This window comes from Enoplosus armatus, chromosome 7, assembly GCF_043641665.1.
Source record: "Enoplosus armatus isolate fEnoArm2 chromosome 7, fEnoArm2.hap1, whole genome shotgun sequence".
Taxonomy (NCBI): domain Eukaryota; kingdom Metazoa; phylum Chordata; class Actinopteri; order Centrarchiformes; family Enoplosidae; genus Enoplosus; species Enoplosus armatus.
The window spans coordinates 19,895,498-19,913,042 of NC_092186.1; the positions used below are offsets into that span (position 1 = coordinate 19,895,498).

Here is a 17,545-nt window from a genome sequence, read left to right on the forward strand (position 1 = left end):
ATAAAGTACGGCAAAGAAACTCAAGCCACACAAAACACCTCACCACCACAGTAGTAAGAAAGGAGGGGGCCTGTCCAACATAAGAAACCTGGCTGGTTCGGTCACTAAAGTATAGATGACCGTTCGGGAGAGACATCGTCTCAAAATGGACGGTAGTTGACACACCCCACCAATCATGCTAATGAGCAAACAAGACAGGTCTTTTCATAGTGTAAACAAGGACCCAAGGAGAGGCAAAAGTGTCTAAAACCATTCAACCTACACAGCTTTAACTTTTATTTGCCTACATCCTCGCAAAACATTCAGGCTGGAAGAAACATACATTAATACTGAACAACAATTCCTTTTAATTCCAATGCCAGACTAAAAGAGAAGCATCAGTCCATTGGAACAAAACCACCTCGCCTGACCTCTACAAATAAGCTGGTGGGTAAAACCAGCAGTCCTGCGGCTTCAAATGTTAAGAGAGGTCAGCAGCACCAGAACTGAGCACGGACCCAGAGAACGTAATCGTATTCCCCTGTACAAATGTTGGGGCAGTTGTGCACCTAGTTTAGTGTGACGGTGTGTGAAGTTTAATGAAACACACTATCTTTTACTTTAACATCCTCAGATATTATGTGTTTAGGTCAGCCCTTATCCAGAACCACTTGAAATGATTAAGCTGGTAATGGTTCAATATCTTCCTCCCAGATATTTTGGCAGGCTGTTCACTGTTTGATGGCCACATTAACTTCGACAGCAGTCAAACCTCCGCACATTGGGTTAAAAGACTCTCCATGCTTGAAAAATGAGTGTAGACATCCAGAGCTCCACTGCTGGTCTTTTTAGCTAATTTGGGGTTTGATGTGGAGGTAATGGAGAAGTCTTGTGGAGCTGTCTGGAGTGTAATCTACAAGCTGACATGCTTGATGGAGTGTGGCATTCACATGTCCCCAACTGGGCTGGGAGAAGTGCATGCTGACAGATGGATGGGGGAGGTCCTGGTGGGTGAAATCTAAATTTGTTAGCCTGAGCAGATAATAGGCTCAGAGGGGTGGATTATTGCAATCTATATGCCTAGTTTCTCATAACCAATAAGTACAGTTTTTTAATTCTTCTATACAGTTTGTGTATAACTTTGGAGAAAACTTTTCAGACAGTACAAATGTGTTAATAAACACACATTTAATCCTAGAACATTCTGTCTATTCTGTATTATTACTGCAAGTATTTAGAGAACTGAAAGAAATATTTATCAAAGAAATATGGAAACTTCCTGAGAAGGATATTGTGCCACAGGGGAAAGAAAGCTAAGACCATCTTATCATTGCAATATTGTTGGAAAACCTGGGCATTATGAATCAAGTTCAGGTTGTGTAGAAACAAACATAGAAGAGGTCATTTAGACCTCAGATGAAATGTTGCTGTTTTGGTTTACATAATAGATACATTTAATTAATATTCTTTCTTCTTTTTTCATGGTATTTTTGAGACACTGTATGCCTTTTTCAGATGAACAATAAAGAGATAACATGAAATGAGGGCAGAGAGAGAGGTAGGCATAGACATGCAGCAAAGGTCCCCAGCTGGACGAGAAGAGGGGGACATTGCGACTCATGGATGGCGCTTATACCCCTGGGCTACCAGGGAATCCCATTCATAAACTTTCTTTTCATGAAGTACTGAATAACATGATTGGATATGAAAGAATGTAAAAGTTTTGACTGTTTGACTCAGTAGAAACAGTAGCAGTGTACAGCAGAAACATCTAGTTTTTATAGGTCAAAGGTCACTCAGCTTCTGAATAGGAAGGGATTCAGCAGGGCAAGTTTTCATTCTAACAAACCCCGTTCGTATTTACAAGTATACACAATCTGATCAGGATGGCGGTCACCAGGATATGAACTAGTATCCTGAATAATGTGTGCATGGAATCACTCAGTGATCACAGGGATATGCAACATTAGCCTGGTTGATGAGGCGTTATCGTGTTTGCTTTTTTCCCTGCTTTGTTTAAGTTCTGTTTCCATGGAAATACAGAGGATATTCTCTTCATCTGTTTGTCTGAGAGTCCCAGGGTTTGAATCCCCACACCAGCTGGGAGAATAATGCTCTCCTCTCCCTGAAAACCCACTGACAGTGTGCCCTTGAGTGAGGCAGTTAACCCCCGACTGCTCCAGCAGCCCTTCTGAGTGACCACCATGGATGTCTGAGGTTGTACAGGTGAGCTGGAAGTGTGGCTGAGTGGAGCATTAAAAGAATAAGCAGATTATAACTGAAAACGAGAACAGAGCTCAGGTGACCTTCCCCAGAAAATAAAGGTTAGAAAATGAAAGACTCCAGGCTTATTACTGAGTAGGATATGAAGATGAATATAAACTTTGTCCTGGATCCTCTGTGCCTGTAACCCACTCATGCCTCAAGATCCAACCAACCTTATCAGCAGCAAATCTACATGGATTTGCATACAAATGAAGGCTGGCTCACCACTGACCTAGTTGGGTCCAGACTGGATGCTAACCCTTCCTGACAGGTTCTCCCTGAGCGCTGACCGGCCATACTCTACTTCTGCAGCGCCAGGAAAATAGAGAAGGAGCAAAAGTTCTACTTCATCATTCTAAAACTACCTTTGACTTTAATGAAGAAACAAAACACCCCTGTGATATCCATATTTGTGTTAAATGTATATCCCACACTCTGATTTTTACTTTGTGCTGGTACAGTTAATGGCTGGGACACGCTTGTTGTCCTACCAAAAAAAAAAAAAAACATACTTTTTTGGCTAATTTTCGGATAGCTGACTTCAGTAACTTCATGAGGCACAAATCATGGCAACAACAAGAGTGTCCCAGCCGTGTGCATCACTTTTTAGTGTCCCCTGGAAACCATCTACGTTGTCGTCTGTGCTACTTGCAGTGTTTTTGTGTTTTCTCACACGTTTACTAAATGCTGCCGTTTTCTTTGTTTGTTAGTCCACTTGCATGTGTTCTCTTAAGCTGCAGTGCGTTGGGCTCTCAGGGACACCATATTTTTGCTTATAGACTTTTATAGACTAAACTTTGTATCTGAAGAATCTCTGTTCATTGAGTTTCATTTTTTTTTTTTCCATTATATATGAATTAAGTGAGTTAAACTGTATTGCATTCTTTAATGCATTATCTACATATTTGACTAATTAATGTTCAACAAATTGTTTATGCATTATGTTGTTCGGGGTTGGATTTTGTAATAAAGACTATTTAAGTTGCTATTGGACTTCGTTATTTCAAAGTTAGTGGGTTAGGATTTTTGATTGCTGTGTAGTTTTCTGTGACCTCTGGCTGTCCAGACTTCAGTAAAGTATTGATTGTTAAGTCGACAGATTGATTAGTGTCTGCCAAATGTCTTCTGTTACTGAATGCACTTCATAGGTGTAAGAACTGTTTACCAGTAATGATCGGTGAGCTATTTTGTTGTCACAAAGCATTAAGGAATATATTCTACGATTCAATTTTTGAGAACACTGTAGCATTTATCCCAAGCTTGGTAAACTGGTATTGTGAGTATCTGTTTTTGACTATTTGGTTACTTTAAAAAAATAAAATCAAACATGCTGATTTTACTCTGTTTATGTTCTGTTTGCAATAGAGCTGTTGATTATATTGGTTGAGTTCACAGCTGCAGTCAAGCTAAGAGGAGGACAGTGACAGAGATTAAGTCTGGCTTTAAGACGTTACAGTAGTGCTGACCTTGGCTTTTGTCTGAATAAAATGTAGCGTGTGTCTTCACAGATAATTACCTCAGGACGTGAGTCCACTGGGACCCTCTCCTTACAGCACTTATTTTCCTCATTCATTTTAATGGAAAGAAGGCACTGCTGCATGTTTTTTTATGATACCAGGCTCATAGCTGACCCAAAAGGGTCAGCGGGAAAGATTGCACTGTATGTGTGAGTTTGTATGGATGACTTTCAGTTTTTAATATACCATAATTGCATTTGATATTATCCATTGTTACGATGCGTTTTATATGGTGTTTCTCTTGTAAGGATGCACCTACATGGGGTTAGTTAAGAGTCTTCCATCTATCAAGTTACATCTTTATATTGTTGGATCTTTAAGACAGTACAGAGGGCACAGCATGTATAGTATTTCAACTTACACCAACCAAAAGAGCATCGCTTTTCAAACTGGATTTCAGGATGTATATAATAAATTAGTGAACACACTGCCCTAACTCACTCATAGCCTTAAATCCCAAATATTTTGATGTGTTATATTTTGATCTGTGACTATACTACTATTGTGCCCTTAGCCTTGTTTTCTCAGATATATTTGGCTGCCACCCCTACTGACAGCCTATAAATAATAACAAGCAATAGAACATAAAATGCTGTATTTCAACGGAAAACTGGCTGAATTTGAACATCATTTTGGATGCAGTTTACAGTCTTTCAGTACCCTTGCAGTCAGTCTATATCTCACAAGCTACTATTCACTACTAAATTTTAGTCTCAAGGACATCTACTCAGGATCAGCCTGACAGTGTGAAGCAGACTAATCAGTGAATTATTGAGTCGTTAAAATGACGACTTTACTTCTGCCTCTAAAAATGTTCAAACCTAAACCACTGAAACTAGGCCTTAGAGAGTTACAATACAAGCATTAAGTATTGTGCAACAGATGGGTCTATTTCTTGCCCCAAATGTGATATTCATGAGTTATTTGGTAGGTAATTTGAGAAAATCTGCCACCTACATAACAGCCACTATGTTTTTCTACTTAGAATTTTGGAAGAAAAGATCAATGACTGTCCACTGAGTGGTGTGTATGTCTTCTATGTTATGTGTAGGAAGGGTTCGTGTTGATGTCTCAGTAAAGGCGGGCACTGTCAATCATATATTGTAGAGCCAACTTGAAATGCCAAGCAAATTCCTACTGAGCCATGCCAGACCACGAAGAGCAAAAAAATCCCCTAACGGCTGGCTTCATAGGAATAGGCACAAACTTTACAAGTTTTAGCACACATTTCAGAATTAGCTTCTCATCTCAAAGCACTTGATTCTCAGCAGGAAAGGTTTCAAAAACGTTGGAACACAGCATGAGAGAGTGAGTATCGAGATTTGCCTTCTGTTCTGAAAGTGTTGTAACATACACTTCTGTATAATCCAGTGCTGATTTTAACAAATTCAAAATATAGCCAACTCTGTTGCTACATGGATGCCCCTCCACAACCTCAATGTCACATCTCAGGCTCACCTTGCAGATCTTGTACAGTGAATCCTGTCCATCTCCATCAGAGTCCTTGAAGTAGTCGTGTGCGGGGAAGGTGCGGTGGATGTCCCGGGTAATGACACCTTCTTGAGCTGAGTCCTGCAACACACATGGAATACACACTTTAGACACGTCACAAAACCTAATTTTGATACACAATGTGTTGAGTTTTGACATCCTGCTTGATATCCCTCCTGGGTGAATGTAGTGCAAGTTTAGATACTGCTTATCCAGATCCACAACGTTTCTAAATGGATTAATGGGATGACAAGAACAGCAAAGGATTTCTTAACTCAGCTAACTTTTTTTTTTTTTTACATTTTCACTGATCAAGCTCATACAAATAATTTTTTTTCTTTTCTTTTCATTGTAGATGTTTATATACAGTAGAAAAGAAGGCAATGTATTGTGCTCGACTCAGAACACAGCTATGATACAAAGCAGCAACACTCTGCTATGTCACTGTGTTTGTTTGTGTTTGTATCAGTGTTTGTCCCATTCCTCCTGCAATAGCACTCCCCAGGCCTCAGTCTCTTAGTCTGTGCCGTCTAATCCACAGCCACTGCACACATACCAAACACGACTGCTTGTTTTCCTATGCGCGTCTCACTCACAAACACACATACTGTACATGCACACTGCTATTTCCCCCTCACTTTCTTTCCTCACACACTGTCTGTCATACGCACACCATCACACGCACAGTGCAAACACGACTGGAGAGAAGACTGGCAGCACAGCATTCTCCAACAACTCACTGTAAGCTGCAGATAAACCAACCCTGAGCCTGACTGGCCTTGATGTGTGTTTGTGTGTATCAGAGAGAAAATGGGGAGAGTGTGAGTGAGAAATTTCATCTTTCTTGCTTCTTTCCTCTCCTTGTTTTATGACAGTAGAAAGAAAAGAAGGGGGAATTTAAGTTAGGAGTGTCTCATAGACAGAAGAGGCAGCTGCTGCTGCATGTTTGTGGAAAACGTTGCAGAATATCATGCTCATATGGTGCAAGGTCTTGGTCAGGAGGTCTCTTATTGTCCCTATGTACTGTATTTGTGCAGGGAGATTCTTCCACCATAAAAGATAAAAGCCCAATGCTCACTGAATGGATTAAAATGGCTCAGGCTAGGCAGGAAATTGCTTGTACAACGATGCCATTGCCTACAGACTAGCGTAACTGTGTCACAAAGGTGGCAGCCCAAGAAAAGATATCTTTTGCAACATCCCTGGTTCAGCTCTTTATTGCATGTCACGCCCCGTCTGCCTTCATGTTTCCTATCTGTCTCTACTATCACCATCAAAAAAGCCCCAAAATTTTAAACTTTACAGAAAGGGAGGGTACCCTTTTTGAAATAGATAACCTATCAATGACAATTAAAGGCGCGTTTATAGCTCAAACCAGTTCATATCTTCGTATGACTTAATTTGACAGTTTGTACAGTTTCTTAATTTGTTGATTTGTTTGTTGCCAAACAGTTAGTCAATTAATCGTTTTGAGTCATATATTTATGAAAATATGCCAAAATTGCTGGTTCCAGTTTCTTTAATGTCCATATTTACATTTTTTTCTATTGTACTGTATGGATGCTAATTTTCTGTCTTTTTTTTTTAAATAAATGTTTTGGGGCATTTTATTCCTTCATTAGATCGTAAACTGTAGACATGAAAGGGAGAGCGGGATGGGGAATGACACTCCACAAAGTTCCCCGGCCAGACGCTAATGTTTTTATTATATAACGTGCTGCATTTGTGACTTATGATACATGGCAATATGTGTAACTTGTGTAACTATTTGTTTTGCTGTAGTTGTTTTTCTTAGATTATATTTGTTGAACAAACCCAGTCACAAGCTAAAGCTTATGACAGAGTATTGACAGAAATAATCACAAACTCAATTATGCACACATTACATTTAATTTATCACTACTGTAATGTACTTTGATATTACAGTCAACAATTAGCTAAATATAATTCCTTTTAACATGTTGCCAGTATTCTACAATATGCTTATTTTGTATGAATGCAAATACATATGGTTTAAGTGCGTGCTTCACATACATCCACCACACACACGTACACACACACACACACACACACACACACACACACACACACACACACACACACACACACACACACACACACACACACACACACACACACCCCCCAAAGGGTTTGATAGAAGCTGCTGGCTGCTGTGTGTGTAATGCTTTAATGAGATTTGTAGTGTGGAGGTGGTGTGTCGTTCTGTGTATTATGTGCTGTAAATGGAACTAACAGTTTTTACATTGTGTTCCTTCTGCAGCATTAAAAAAAAGGATGCAGTTCATCGGGAATGAAGGTAGCACTGTGTGACATTTTTTTTACTCATGTGTTCATGGTTGTCTTAACCTGACAGCAAAACAAATGTCCTTAATGGGACACAAAAGATTCAAATTACATTTCAAACTTCATCATATTTAAATTTAAAAGATGAAACAGAATATATTTGGATACGTTGTTTTCTATGTTGAAAAGATATTTTTCTAAGCCAGGAGTTGTTAACTTTGTCGTCTCACATTTAGGGCGAAAAACTATTGGTCTTTAATCAATTAGTCAATCAACAGAAAATTGATTGGCAACTATTTTAATAATCGATTAACTGTACGACTAATTTTTCAAGCAAAAATGTGCTGCCTTGCTTTGTCTTATGTGATTGTAAATTGATTTGTCATTTGATGACATCACAGTGGGCTTTAGTGAAATGTGATGTACATTTTTCATTATTTTCATTTAATACAAATGAATCGAGAAAATAATTGTCAGCGGCAGAGCTACTTACACTGAAACACAATATTGCTCCTCCATACAGATTTGTTTTAATCTTCAATGATAGTTAAGTGAAACAGTGGAAACGTCTCTTACCGTTAGTGGATTTCCCCACTACTTTTACTGTGTTCAGAGAGAGAACGCAACGAGCATTGAATATTTACATGGTGTGGTTTCTTTGCCATCTACACAGTTCTAGAGGGTACAGGGACCATGACACAAAGAAAAGTTTAATGAATTACTCAGCAAGTAAAAATATTGCTTTTAAAATAATTATAGACTAATGATTAATGTATTACTTTTTATGAGTTAGTCCATCAATCACGAACACATTTATGACACTGTAATTACCATGGCAACATCAGCGAAGACCAGCAAGAATCTGGTTGACAGTGATAGTTGTAAACACTTTGATTTAATAAACCATGCATGCCTCTACTAATTAACAGCCTCATTACTCAAAAAACACCACAAAAAATGAGCAGAGGACGTCCTCTACTCCGCTTAATCTCCTTTTCTCTTGTCTTGAGTCCTTTCTTCCTCTTCTCATCAGTTTCCCCCTGCATATTTCCTTCTCTCCTTGAATTCTTTACTTCCATACCTCCTACTGCACCATCTCTTCTACTGTTCCCTGTTATATACTGTACTTGTCTGATCTCTTTCATCTTCTATTCTCTTTTCTACTTCATTTTCTTCCCCTTCCTTGCCTCCTCTCCTTACACATGTGTCCTTCTAAATATTTGCCTCATCTCTTCTCAATTTCAATGCAGAAAGCAAACATGCAAAGACATCTAAGCCCTATGGTCTCAGTGTGCAGGCTTATAAGACCAGCCTTTTCTCTTTCTCATTCCTTACAAATTCCATGCACCAATGTTCTCTTCCTACTATGAAATTAAAAGAACGCAGGTTTTATCTGTAACACCAACATTTGTTCAGGACAGCACATGCGAATGCTGAAGCTGGCAGCTCTTTGATCTCTGCAGGGAGGCTGAGGTGTTCAGGAGGAAATGCAGCCTCATCAGCAGCATCAGTTCTCCGTCACAGTGCCCCAGTTCAACATCCCTGCTGTACACCGTGAGCACAAACACAAACCAGCCAGAATAAACCCTATTCTATACGCTATAACCCTAGATCTATGAGCATAGATAGAGCCCTCCGATAGGCTCTTTAGATCTCATTCCTGCACAGACCCACTGATTCTTCCCAGCACCAGCTGTCAAACCCTAACCTTGCATCAGAAAGCCAGACACTTAACAAGCAGCAGGGTGACCAGGTCAGTGGACCTTGTCTGTGCTCATATAACTAAGGTTATATAGAGTATTTTGCTAACTGGCTCTATAGGCTTAATGGGGCGAATCCAGATGTTTACCCTTCCTGCCATGGCTTGGGAGAGAGAGCAACACCATAAGGCACCACCAGGCTATCATCCTCTGAAGCTGGAGAGAGAGCTGGATGTCTGAGTGTGGCACAGCTAGAAGCAGTGAACTTAGCATCATCACCACTATCGCCATCATCCAAAGGATCTTCAGCCTGAATATCTTTCCACCACTGCCAAAAGGTGACTCAGTGGAACAGACAGTCAGGGGGATCCAGAAGGCTGTTAGCGATGTGTTTGTTCCATTTCCAGACGGAAACGGTAAGAGAAAGACAGAGGATCTGTGGCTGCGATACCATTGTAGGAGAGGCAACATCATATCTGAAGAGAAGACCACAGGTAATCCTCTTAGTTTTCATGTTGATATTTTAGTTGCTGAAAAAAGTGGATGGCAGTTTGGGGTGTGATGATTTACACAACCAGTAATAGGAAGGATTGTTGAATTCCTGCTTGGCAAAACCAGTGCATTCAGTAAGCTGCCCCACAGGAGTGAAAAGGCAAGCCTATGGAGGTCGTAAAGCCTCTGTAAAACAGAACTATATAGACTAAGAAAATATACAAACGTTGGTCCACATACATACCCCCTTTCACCTGCACACAAATAAGCAGGAATGTTACACACCAGCGCAGACTCCCTCAGCATTTGAGTAGATGACATAATAAATATGGAGAGATTAAAAAAGCATTAGCACAGGCAGGGGGATTACATCAACACTGTCCACCATCAGTCTGAATCCAACATACTGTGTGTGTATGTGTCAGTGTCGGTGTGAGTGTGTGTGTGTGTGTGTGTGTGTGTGTGTGTGTCAGTGTCGGTGTGTGTATTCTTCAGTATTGTGTATACCCATTAGATTTATCCCCTGGTGGCTTTTAAACTGACTGACTGAAGGCGGAAAAAGAAGACAGAAAAGGAGATGGAAATAAGGAGAGAAGCAAGGAGGGAAGAGAGAGAGACAGAGACAGATCAAGACAGATAACTGAGAGAAAGAGCGACAGATTGAGACAGAAGTTGAGAAAGAGAGAGAGGGGAGAGTGGTATGTACAAAGAGGGGAATGAGAGGCTTCCTCTAATTGTAGCCTGGGGGCTTGTTGGGCAGACAGTCCATTACTCAGACCTCACCGACAGGTAACCTACTTAACACACGCAGCTAAAAATAAAAACTGCTGATGTGTCCAAACCTGCACTCCACCTCCACATCCCTCTACATCCAACAGCATTTCATTTAACCACACTGGCCTGACTGGTGAAAGCTGTCACAGGTTCAGAGAGTCAAGAGGTTTTCCTCTGCAAAAGAACTGCCTGGAGACACACTATAGCCACGCAGGAGCAACACTCCTGTGTCCATACGGTCAAACCAGGTTTATTTATAAATCATAGCCTGCTGTGCTTTACATAATTTGTAAAGCATGTTATGTTTTATATGAATGCAAAACATGATTTATATCAAAGAGTACATTAGATTATACTATTGTATAAGTTCAATTTAACTAAATTTAAAAAACGTTGCTTTTAAATGAAACCAGTGTGGGTTGCAAATCTCAGCTCCGCAGGTAAATATTAGTGTTACAATATACTTTTTCTCTTCTAGTCACAACATATTAGAAAGAACAAGTTCTAATGGCTGAAATTAAACTGCTTCTGCAGTAATACTAGTAGAGGGAAGCAGTAAAAGGGCAGATGCTTGATGGGGGATATTTTAAATGTTACTCACTGCCTTGGGAACTCTGCCTTAATTTATATTAAGCTTGAAGCCGATTCAAGCAAACACCTGTCATTTTATGATAAAAACAATTCACTCAGAGGCTGGTACAGCTGAGTTGACACCGGAGTTGTTCCATGTCAAGTGTGTTCCTGCAGCTGACAGGTTAAGCCCTCTGTCCACTTATTGTTTATCTTGCTGGCTATTAGGCTCTGTTAGCTTCCGTCTGTCTCTACAGGGAGGAAAGATGAAACCAGGGACCTTAAGGGCCACTGGTCACTCATCTGGGGCTACCTGACATTGGTGACTAGTGACCTTGGTAAGGCCTAGTCATGCTGTCCTGCTGCAAATGTCCACAGTATCAGGTAGACAGGTCGGGTTTTTCCAATGAAAGAATATCGTGCTGTAGCCACACTGGATCTACTACAACAGTATCCTGTGGTACAGTATCAGGACTCAGGGGGGAACAGACGGGGGAAAAGAGAGCAGACATTTGTACCTTTCAAGGCATCGAAACATGCTTCAAGTACAGTGACGACCTCGCATCACTTGTTATCAGCCGTGCATCAATAAAATACATTCACTTAGTGGCCACTTTATTAGGTACACATGCACAGTCTGATGCAATCCAACTGTTCTGACATAAAGTCTACTTTTATGATGCCTACAATGTTCAGTTTTTGTTGACACAGTCATAGAGGTTAACTTATATGATTTAGCATTCACAGTTAGAGGTGGCGTTGGACTGGACTACATTATATCGAGACATGTTTCTAATATTCTGCCCCCACTCATGTCATGTAAATGGGAAGGACAAAAAACTGAGTGGGTACCTCACTAGTAGTGAGTTCTTGTCCTAGAGAACAAATACTGCATTGTATGGACTCTTCATTTCACTTTAGTGAGATGGATCTGGTGGCTTCCAGCAGCTGTGCAGAGGAGTTAAGCAACACAACTGTGGGAGGTTACATTGTTGAAACTTCTGGGTAAAGGTTGAACTGATGCTGGGACGGGATGAAGATCTGTGCCTCTATCTGATGTTAGTGACCCAATGAGTCAGATATCTGACACTAACGACAGATAAATGTACATTTATGGGCTTTCTGCATGTATTAAGGTTAGGGTAATTTTTAAACATGAGGAATGTTGAGCAGAAATCGGAGTAAGGTCAGAAAAATTATGCCAACACTTGTGTGCGCTTCACAGCACAAGGTGAATATGTCAACATTTTGCTTCAGAAGCATGAGTCACTCTGTCCATCAACAGCACTGAATCCTGTCAAAATGTCCTTGAGCAAGATAATGAACCACCTACCTGCTCTCACATTCTCAGTCTCTCTGGTAGTTAAATGCTTAAAATGTGAAAATGTAAATGTAGAATCTTAGAGGCCGCTCCATCTTTCTCCTTATTATACCATTCTGGAGAGAGCAGCGAGCTCTCAAGTTACCCTTCTCTTCTGACAGTGTTATGTAACTCCCGGGTGTGGAAGGGGCCCACGGGTGCTGGCTGGTGAGCCCCTCGACAGAGAGGCAGCCACGCTTTGCTAAACCGATGAGGCTGGAGCGAAATGCGCCGGGTTCAGACAGCTGAACACTCAAAGCACCACTAAGTCCTGAAGTGACAAACCAGCCAATCAGAGAGGATGCAGCTAGCGTTAAACCGCTGGAGGCAACCATGAAGACAGATTGCTGGGTACAAAGTCAAACTGTGTGTACAGGATAATTACAGAGGGAGCACAGCTAGTCACAAAACCTAAATGTTTTACTAAGCAACTCCAGCGACTGCCACTTGTAGGGAAAACGGTGATCACTGGATAAGATAAACCAGGCCACAGCTGGAAAGCAATTGCTTTGGCACAAACAAAAAGGGCCATCTGAATTTGATGGTGTGATTGTTAACACAACAGAATGACATTTTTTTTTCTACCATATGAAGACATTGTCTTAAGAATTTCACTTTAAGATGTGTGATATGACAATATATACCTCGAGATTTTGCCATACTATTTATACCGTGGTAGCTATCCTGGGTGTATTAGACTATTGTAAGCAATGCTGCTAATCAATGCATAGGGGTGCTTTATGGCGAATTTGGATTTTTATGATTGATTAATGTGATGAAGAACCATGACTTATAAAGGTATTTCATTTGCTGGATTAGCCAAAAACAGACCTTTTATCTGGTTATTTTATCGTATGCATTCTTTGAAACATTTAAATAGACCCAACATATAGTATCTGACAGCAGAAATAATACACTTTGTATTCAATAAGAATAAAAAAAAGCGAGGTTAGGTGAATGTAGGAGAAGTGAGAAGTAGCAAAGGATTGCACCACCAAAATGGCATTCCAGCATACTTACTGTATCAATATGAATACTATATTTAGCCCAGTATATCTCTGAACAACAACAAACAAATATCACAAAATCCATCTAGTTGGACACCAGCTGGATTTCTTTATCTGGAATATTTCTCAACAATGGGAGGCTGCACCACCCTGCTGGTGTGTGGACAGTCAGAGCTGAAGGAGGAAACACGAGGGGGTCACAGTAGTGTTAAACCAAAACAGGTTTTTGGACTACAGTTTCTGAGAGGCAATGTTTTGTGCAAAAATTCAATACTTTTAGATTATCATCCCATTCAAATTCAATTAGTCAATGTTTCTTCCATGAATCACACTATTATCAAAGTTTTAAAAAAATCCTTTAACAGTAATAAACATCATGTCATGAAAACTCTCCATTAAACCAAAGAGTAATCAAATTCTTTTAGGTGAGTTAACAGCTCCCTAAGGCAAGTTTCACGGCAGGTTTTACAGTAACACACACTCCTAAAGCTGATGAGAGAAATCATTACAGTACTGTTTATGTGTTACTCATATCCATACACTGTCAAACATAATTATTGACAGTCAGAAGGATCCTTTTCTCCCCACTTCTCACCCTGGCAGAGTGGTGGATCAATTGGATAAATTCAATGCACTTCAACACCATTCCCTCTGATGGGAAGGACGAAACAAAAGCAAGTGTGGTGCCATCTGAGTCTGGCTTCAGCATAAGTGGGGAGTGGTGCATTATGGGTCATGTTAGAGAACAGAGGCTGTGATGAACCAGAGGGATGGTGTGTTAGAGCATGTCTGTTGCAGGGCTGCACCCTGCAGCTCCTCCAGGCTAGAGTCCACATGAAGTCAGAGTCTCAAAACTGGCTGGAGAAACTGTCTGCTTCAATGTTAAGCACTGGTTTTTGTTATTTATGGGCATCAAACCCATTTAAACAGACAAAATCAGTTTACTGATAGTGTAGTGTACTACAAACTCTGAGTGATAAGCCACATGAGAAAAAGACATGGTAAGCACAAACAGGGGCCAAGGAAGAGAGAAAAAGGACAGATGGGATAGTAGAGAATGTAATGTACAAACATGAAGGCATGGAGAAATGACTTAAACAGGCAGACAGCGGGAGGCAGGATGACACAAGGAGAGAGAGACTGACAGCCAGAATATTAGCTAGCCTCTTCATCTTTTGGATAGATGGCCACTACTTTAAAGGAAGGCCAGAACTGAAAGTGACAAACAGGCTGCATTTGGATCACTTGGCTCTAATGTGCTTGGTCTGAATATGATAAATAGGATTAAAACACTGGCAACTTCAGAATAAAGTGATGTCACATCACAACCTGTTTATACTGTATGTGGTTTTGTATCCCATGTAACTTTCTTTTCACCTGTAATCTGCCTGACATTCTATATATGGGCCTATCAAATGTATTTTGTCTGTTGATAGTAAAGAGGCATCTTCCACAGGTGGTATGATTACAACAGTACCAGCAAGCAAGAGGCCACTCAGGAAGCATGAATTGAGCTCTTCCCTGCTTCAGCGAATACCTGAGCAAGGCACCATGTACAACAGTGCAGATGCCTAGCTGCAGTAAAGACTAGACTGGTCTGTGAGGTTTCGCTTTGTTGATCAGTGGAGGAGGAAAACATGTGCTCAGCAAACCTTTCCTTGCCGAGGTAAACATAAAATGCTTTCTAGGCAAATCAAGGGTCTGCCATTAATTTCCACTAAGGTACCTTCTGGCTTTGAGGAAAACCCCTGACGCTGGAGGTTAATGAAGATTTTGTATCTTAAACCGACAAATACCATGGTCCTCTTGTGTTTTAGAATCCAAAAGGTGCTAATTGTATGTATGTGAGGCAAAAAACAAAGACTGTGTTGTAACTTTAAAGTCTAGCCTTTAGTCATAACACAGTCAGACAGCCAGACGTAATAATGACATCACCCCTCTCTGCTGACACACCTGGCTCCCCCAACCGCTCCTCATTTCTCTTCATTTCAGTGGGACACAGCGAGATAATCTACTGGTGTGATATTCAGGGGACGGCAGCCCAGTAATTAAAAGCCAGCTCCCCCCTGAGGCCTTTGTCCTTGGTTGCTGGCGAGGAAGTTTCTAGAGGCTTCCCTGGAGGGTTTAGGGTGGGGGGGGGGGGGGCAACAGCTGGCCCGCCTGGCAGATTGCAAATTCATCTGTCTCTGTATCGCTGCCGTGGCATTTTAATGGTCCGGCTGGGTCTGCATTTCAATAAGCTGAGTTGGGAGTGCAGACACAGTGTTCAGACAGAAAGCAAAAAAGCGAAATTTCTCATTTTGCTTGCAGTGAAATTGGTGACAAGCAAGCAGGTTGGAGAAAACACTTGACACACCAGAGAGCTGAACGTCAAAAGGGCTGTTATTAGGATTAGGGGTTTTGGTTAACATCTTTCTTTACTTCTCTTTTTAAATGAATTAAGGAGTACTAAAATGATTCATCAATTGCCAGAAAATTAACATTATTGACAACTGAATAATTTATCAAAGAAAAATGTCAAGCATTTGCTTCTTGAAGAGAGCACATGCGGTCATTAGTTAACTAGATGATCAAATACCCAAATACGCAACACTAACTGCCTGACTGAAAGGGGCCACTCTTTACTCAACAAATGCGTTTCAGCAAAAGGCCTTCATCATCATCACCCTACCCCAAACATGCAACCTATAATGTGAAAAACATGCTGTTCTGTTCGGGAACAATGTGGTGCTGGAGCAGGATGAGATGCCCTCCATTCTCTCTCACACACACACACACACACACACACACACACACACACAGCGTCAGAGAGAGGTCAGTGGATAAAGTGCATCCCCCCAGATACCTGACATTTTCTGTGTGTTGTGGTTTTTACTGGAGGATATGAGTTGGGTCTCTATTATGTGGGGACAGAAGACCCCAAGGGACGGTAGAGCTGGAGGGAGTGGAGGGTCAGACCCTCAGCGGGTCGGTCCATGAAAGAAAATGAAGAGAGACTTGTGTATGGATGTGTATTAAGTTATGTGAATTGTTGTATGTGTCGATGGGTCTTTGTGTCTTACTTGTGTGAAAGAAACATCCTGTACTGTACAGAGATGCAGACACACACACACACACACACACACACACACACACACACACACACACACACACACACACACACACACACACACACACACACACACACACACACACACGGTTTTAGACTTCCTTTTCTGCCTGCATTTTCCTTCCCCTGCATCTTCAAAATAAAAGCGCATATGAATGAATAATGAAGAGGTAGCTATTTCAGAGCCAATGTTAACATTCATTTTAATTGCGCCCTATTTATAAACTTCAAATAAACTCTCTGAAACCTTGTTGCTTCTTCAGACTCAGCTCAGGGTTTCCATAGCGACACAGTGCCTGATGTCCTGATGTTTAGTTGGGAAGAACCACAGACAATGGAGACACTCAACTGTAACCAGGGATGTAGTGCTGGATAGCTGGCAGCGTCATCCATCATTACATACACTGATTGACAGGAAGAGTACAGATAAAGAGAAATCAAGTATTATCAAGTACAATCTGGGGAGAAAACGCTGGTGAATTTGTATGCAACTAAAGGTTAAACATACGATTTCTATCCTAACATTGTGTGTGCACAGTGTAGGATATACTGCCTTTGTGGAATTGATCCCAAAATATTCATTTCAAATTCATTCGTTTATACCTACAACGAATATGACCTTAAATACTGAAAACCAAATGCAACACTGAAGTAGTTTCAGTTTTAACAGCTTACAGTTAACAGTTCCTCTGCAAAGAGAAAAGTTAACACACATCAGAAGCATTCACTCCGCGTAGCTGCCTTATTATAACAGCTGGTTTACTGACTGACGGCTGAATTTAGCCATTGACACACTGACTGACATATTGACTGAGAGAGACTCAAATGACAAGTCACACTGGTCACACAGCGCAGCTACATATTATTTATTTGTTTCCTCCATTCATTCACTCCCCTCCCCCCACCCTGGCAACAGTAGCAAGGCTAAATGCCACAGAGGAAGAACTACCCATATCAACGATGGCCTGAGGTGAGCT

At 40.9% G+C, this 17,545-nt stretch overlaps 1 protein-coding gene across 3 annotated transcripts in view; it reads right to left on the bottom strand.

Annotated features, from left to right (window-relative positions):
• Positions 1 to 17,545, bottom strand: part of rabgap1l (RAB GTPase activating protein 1-like) — a 94,532-nt gene that overhangs the window by 34,693 nt on the left and 42,294 nt on the right. For all 3 annotated transcript variants that reach the window (XM_070909606.1, XM_070909605.1, XM_070909604.1), the window contains exon 13: positions 5,220 to 5,333. In XM_070909606.1, the coding sequence (XP_070765707.1) occupies positions 5,220 to 5,333 (114 nt within the window). The remainder of the gene's footprint in view (positions 1 to 5,219; positions 5,334 to 17,545) is intronic.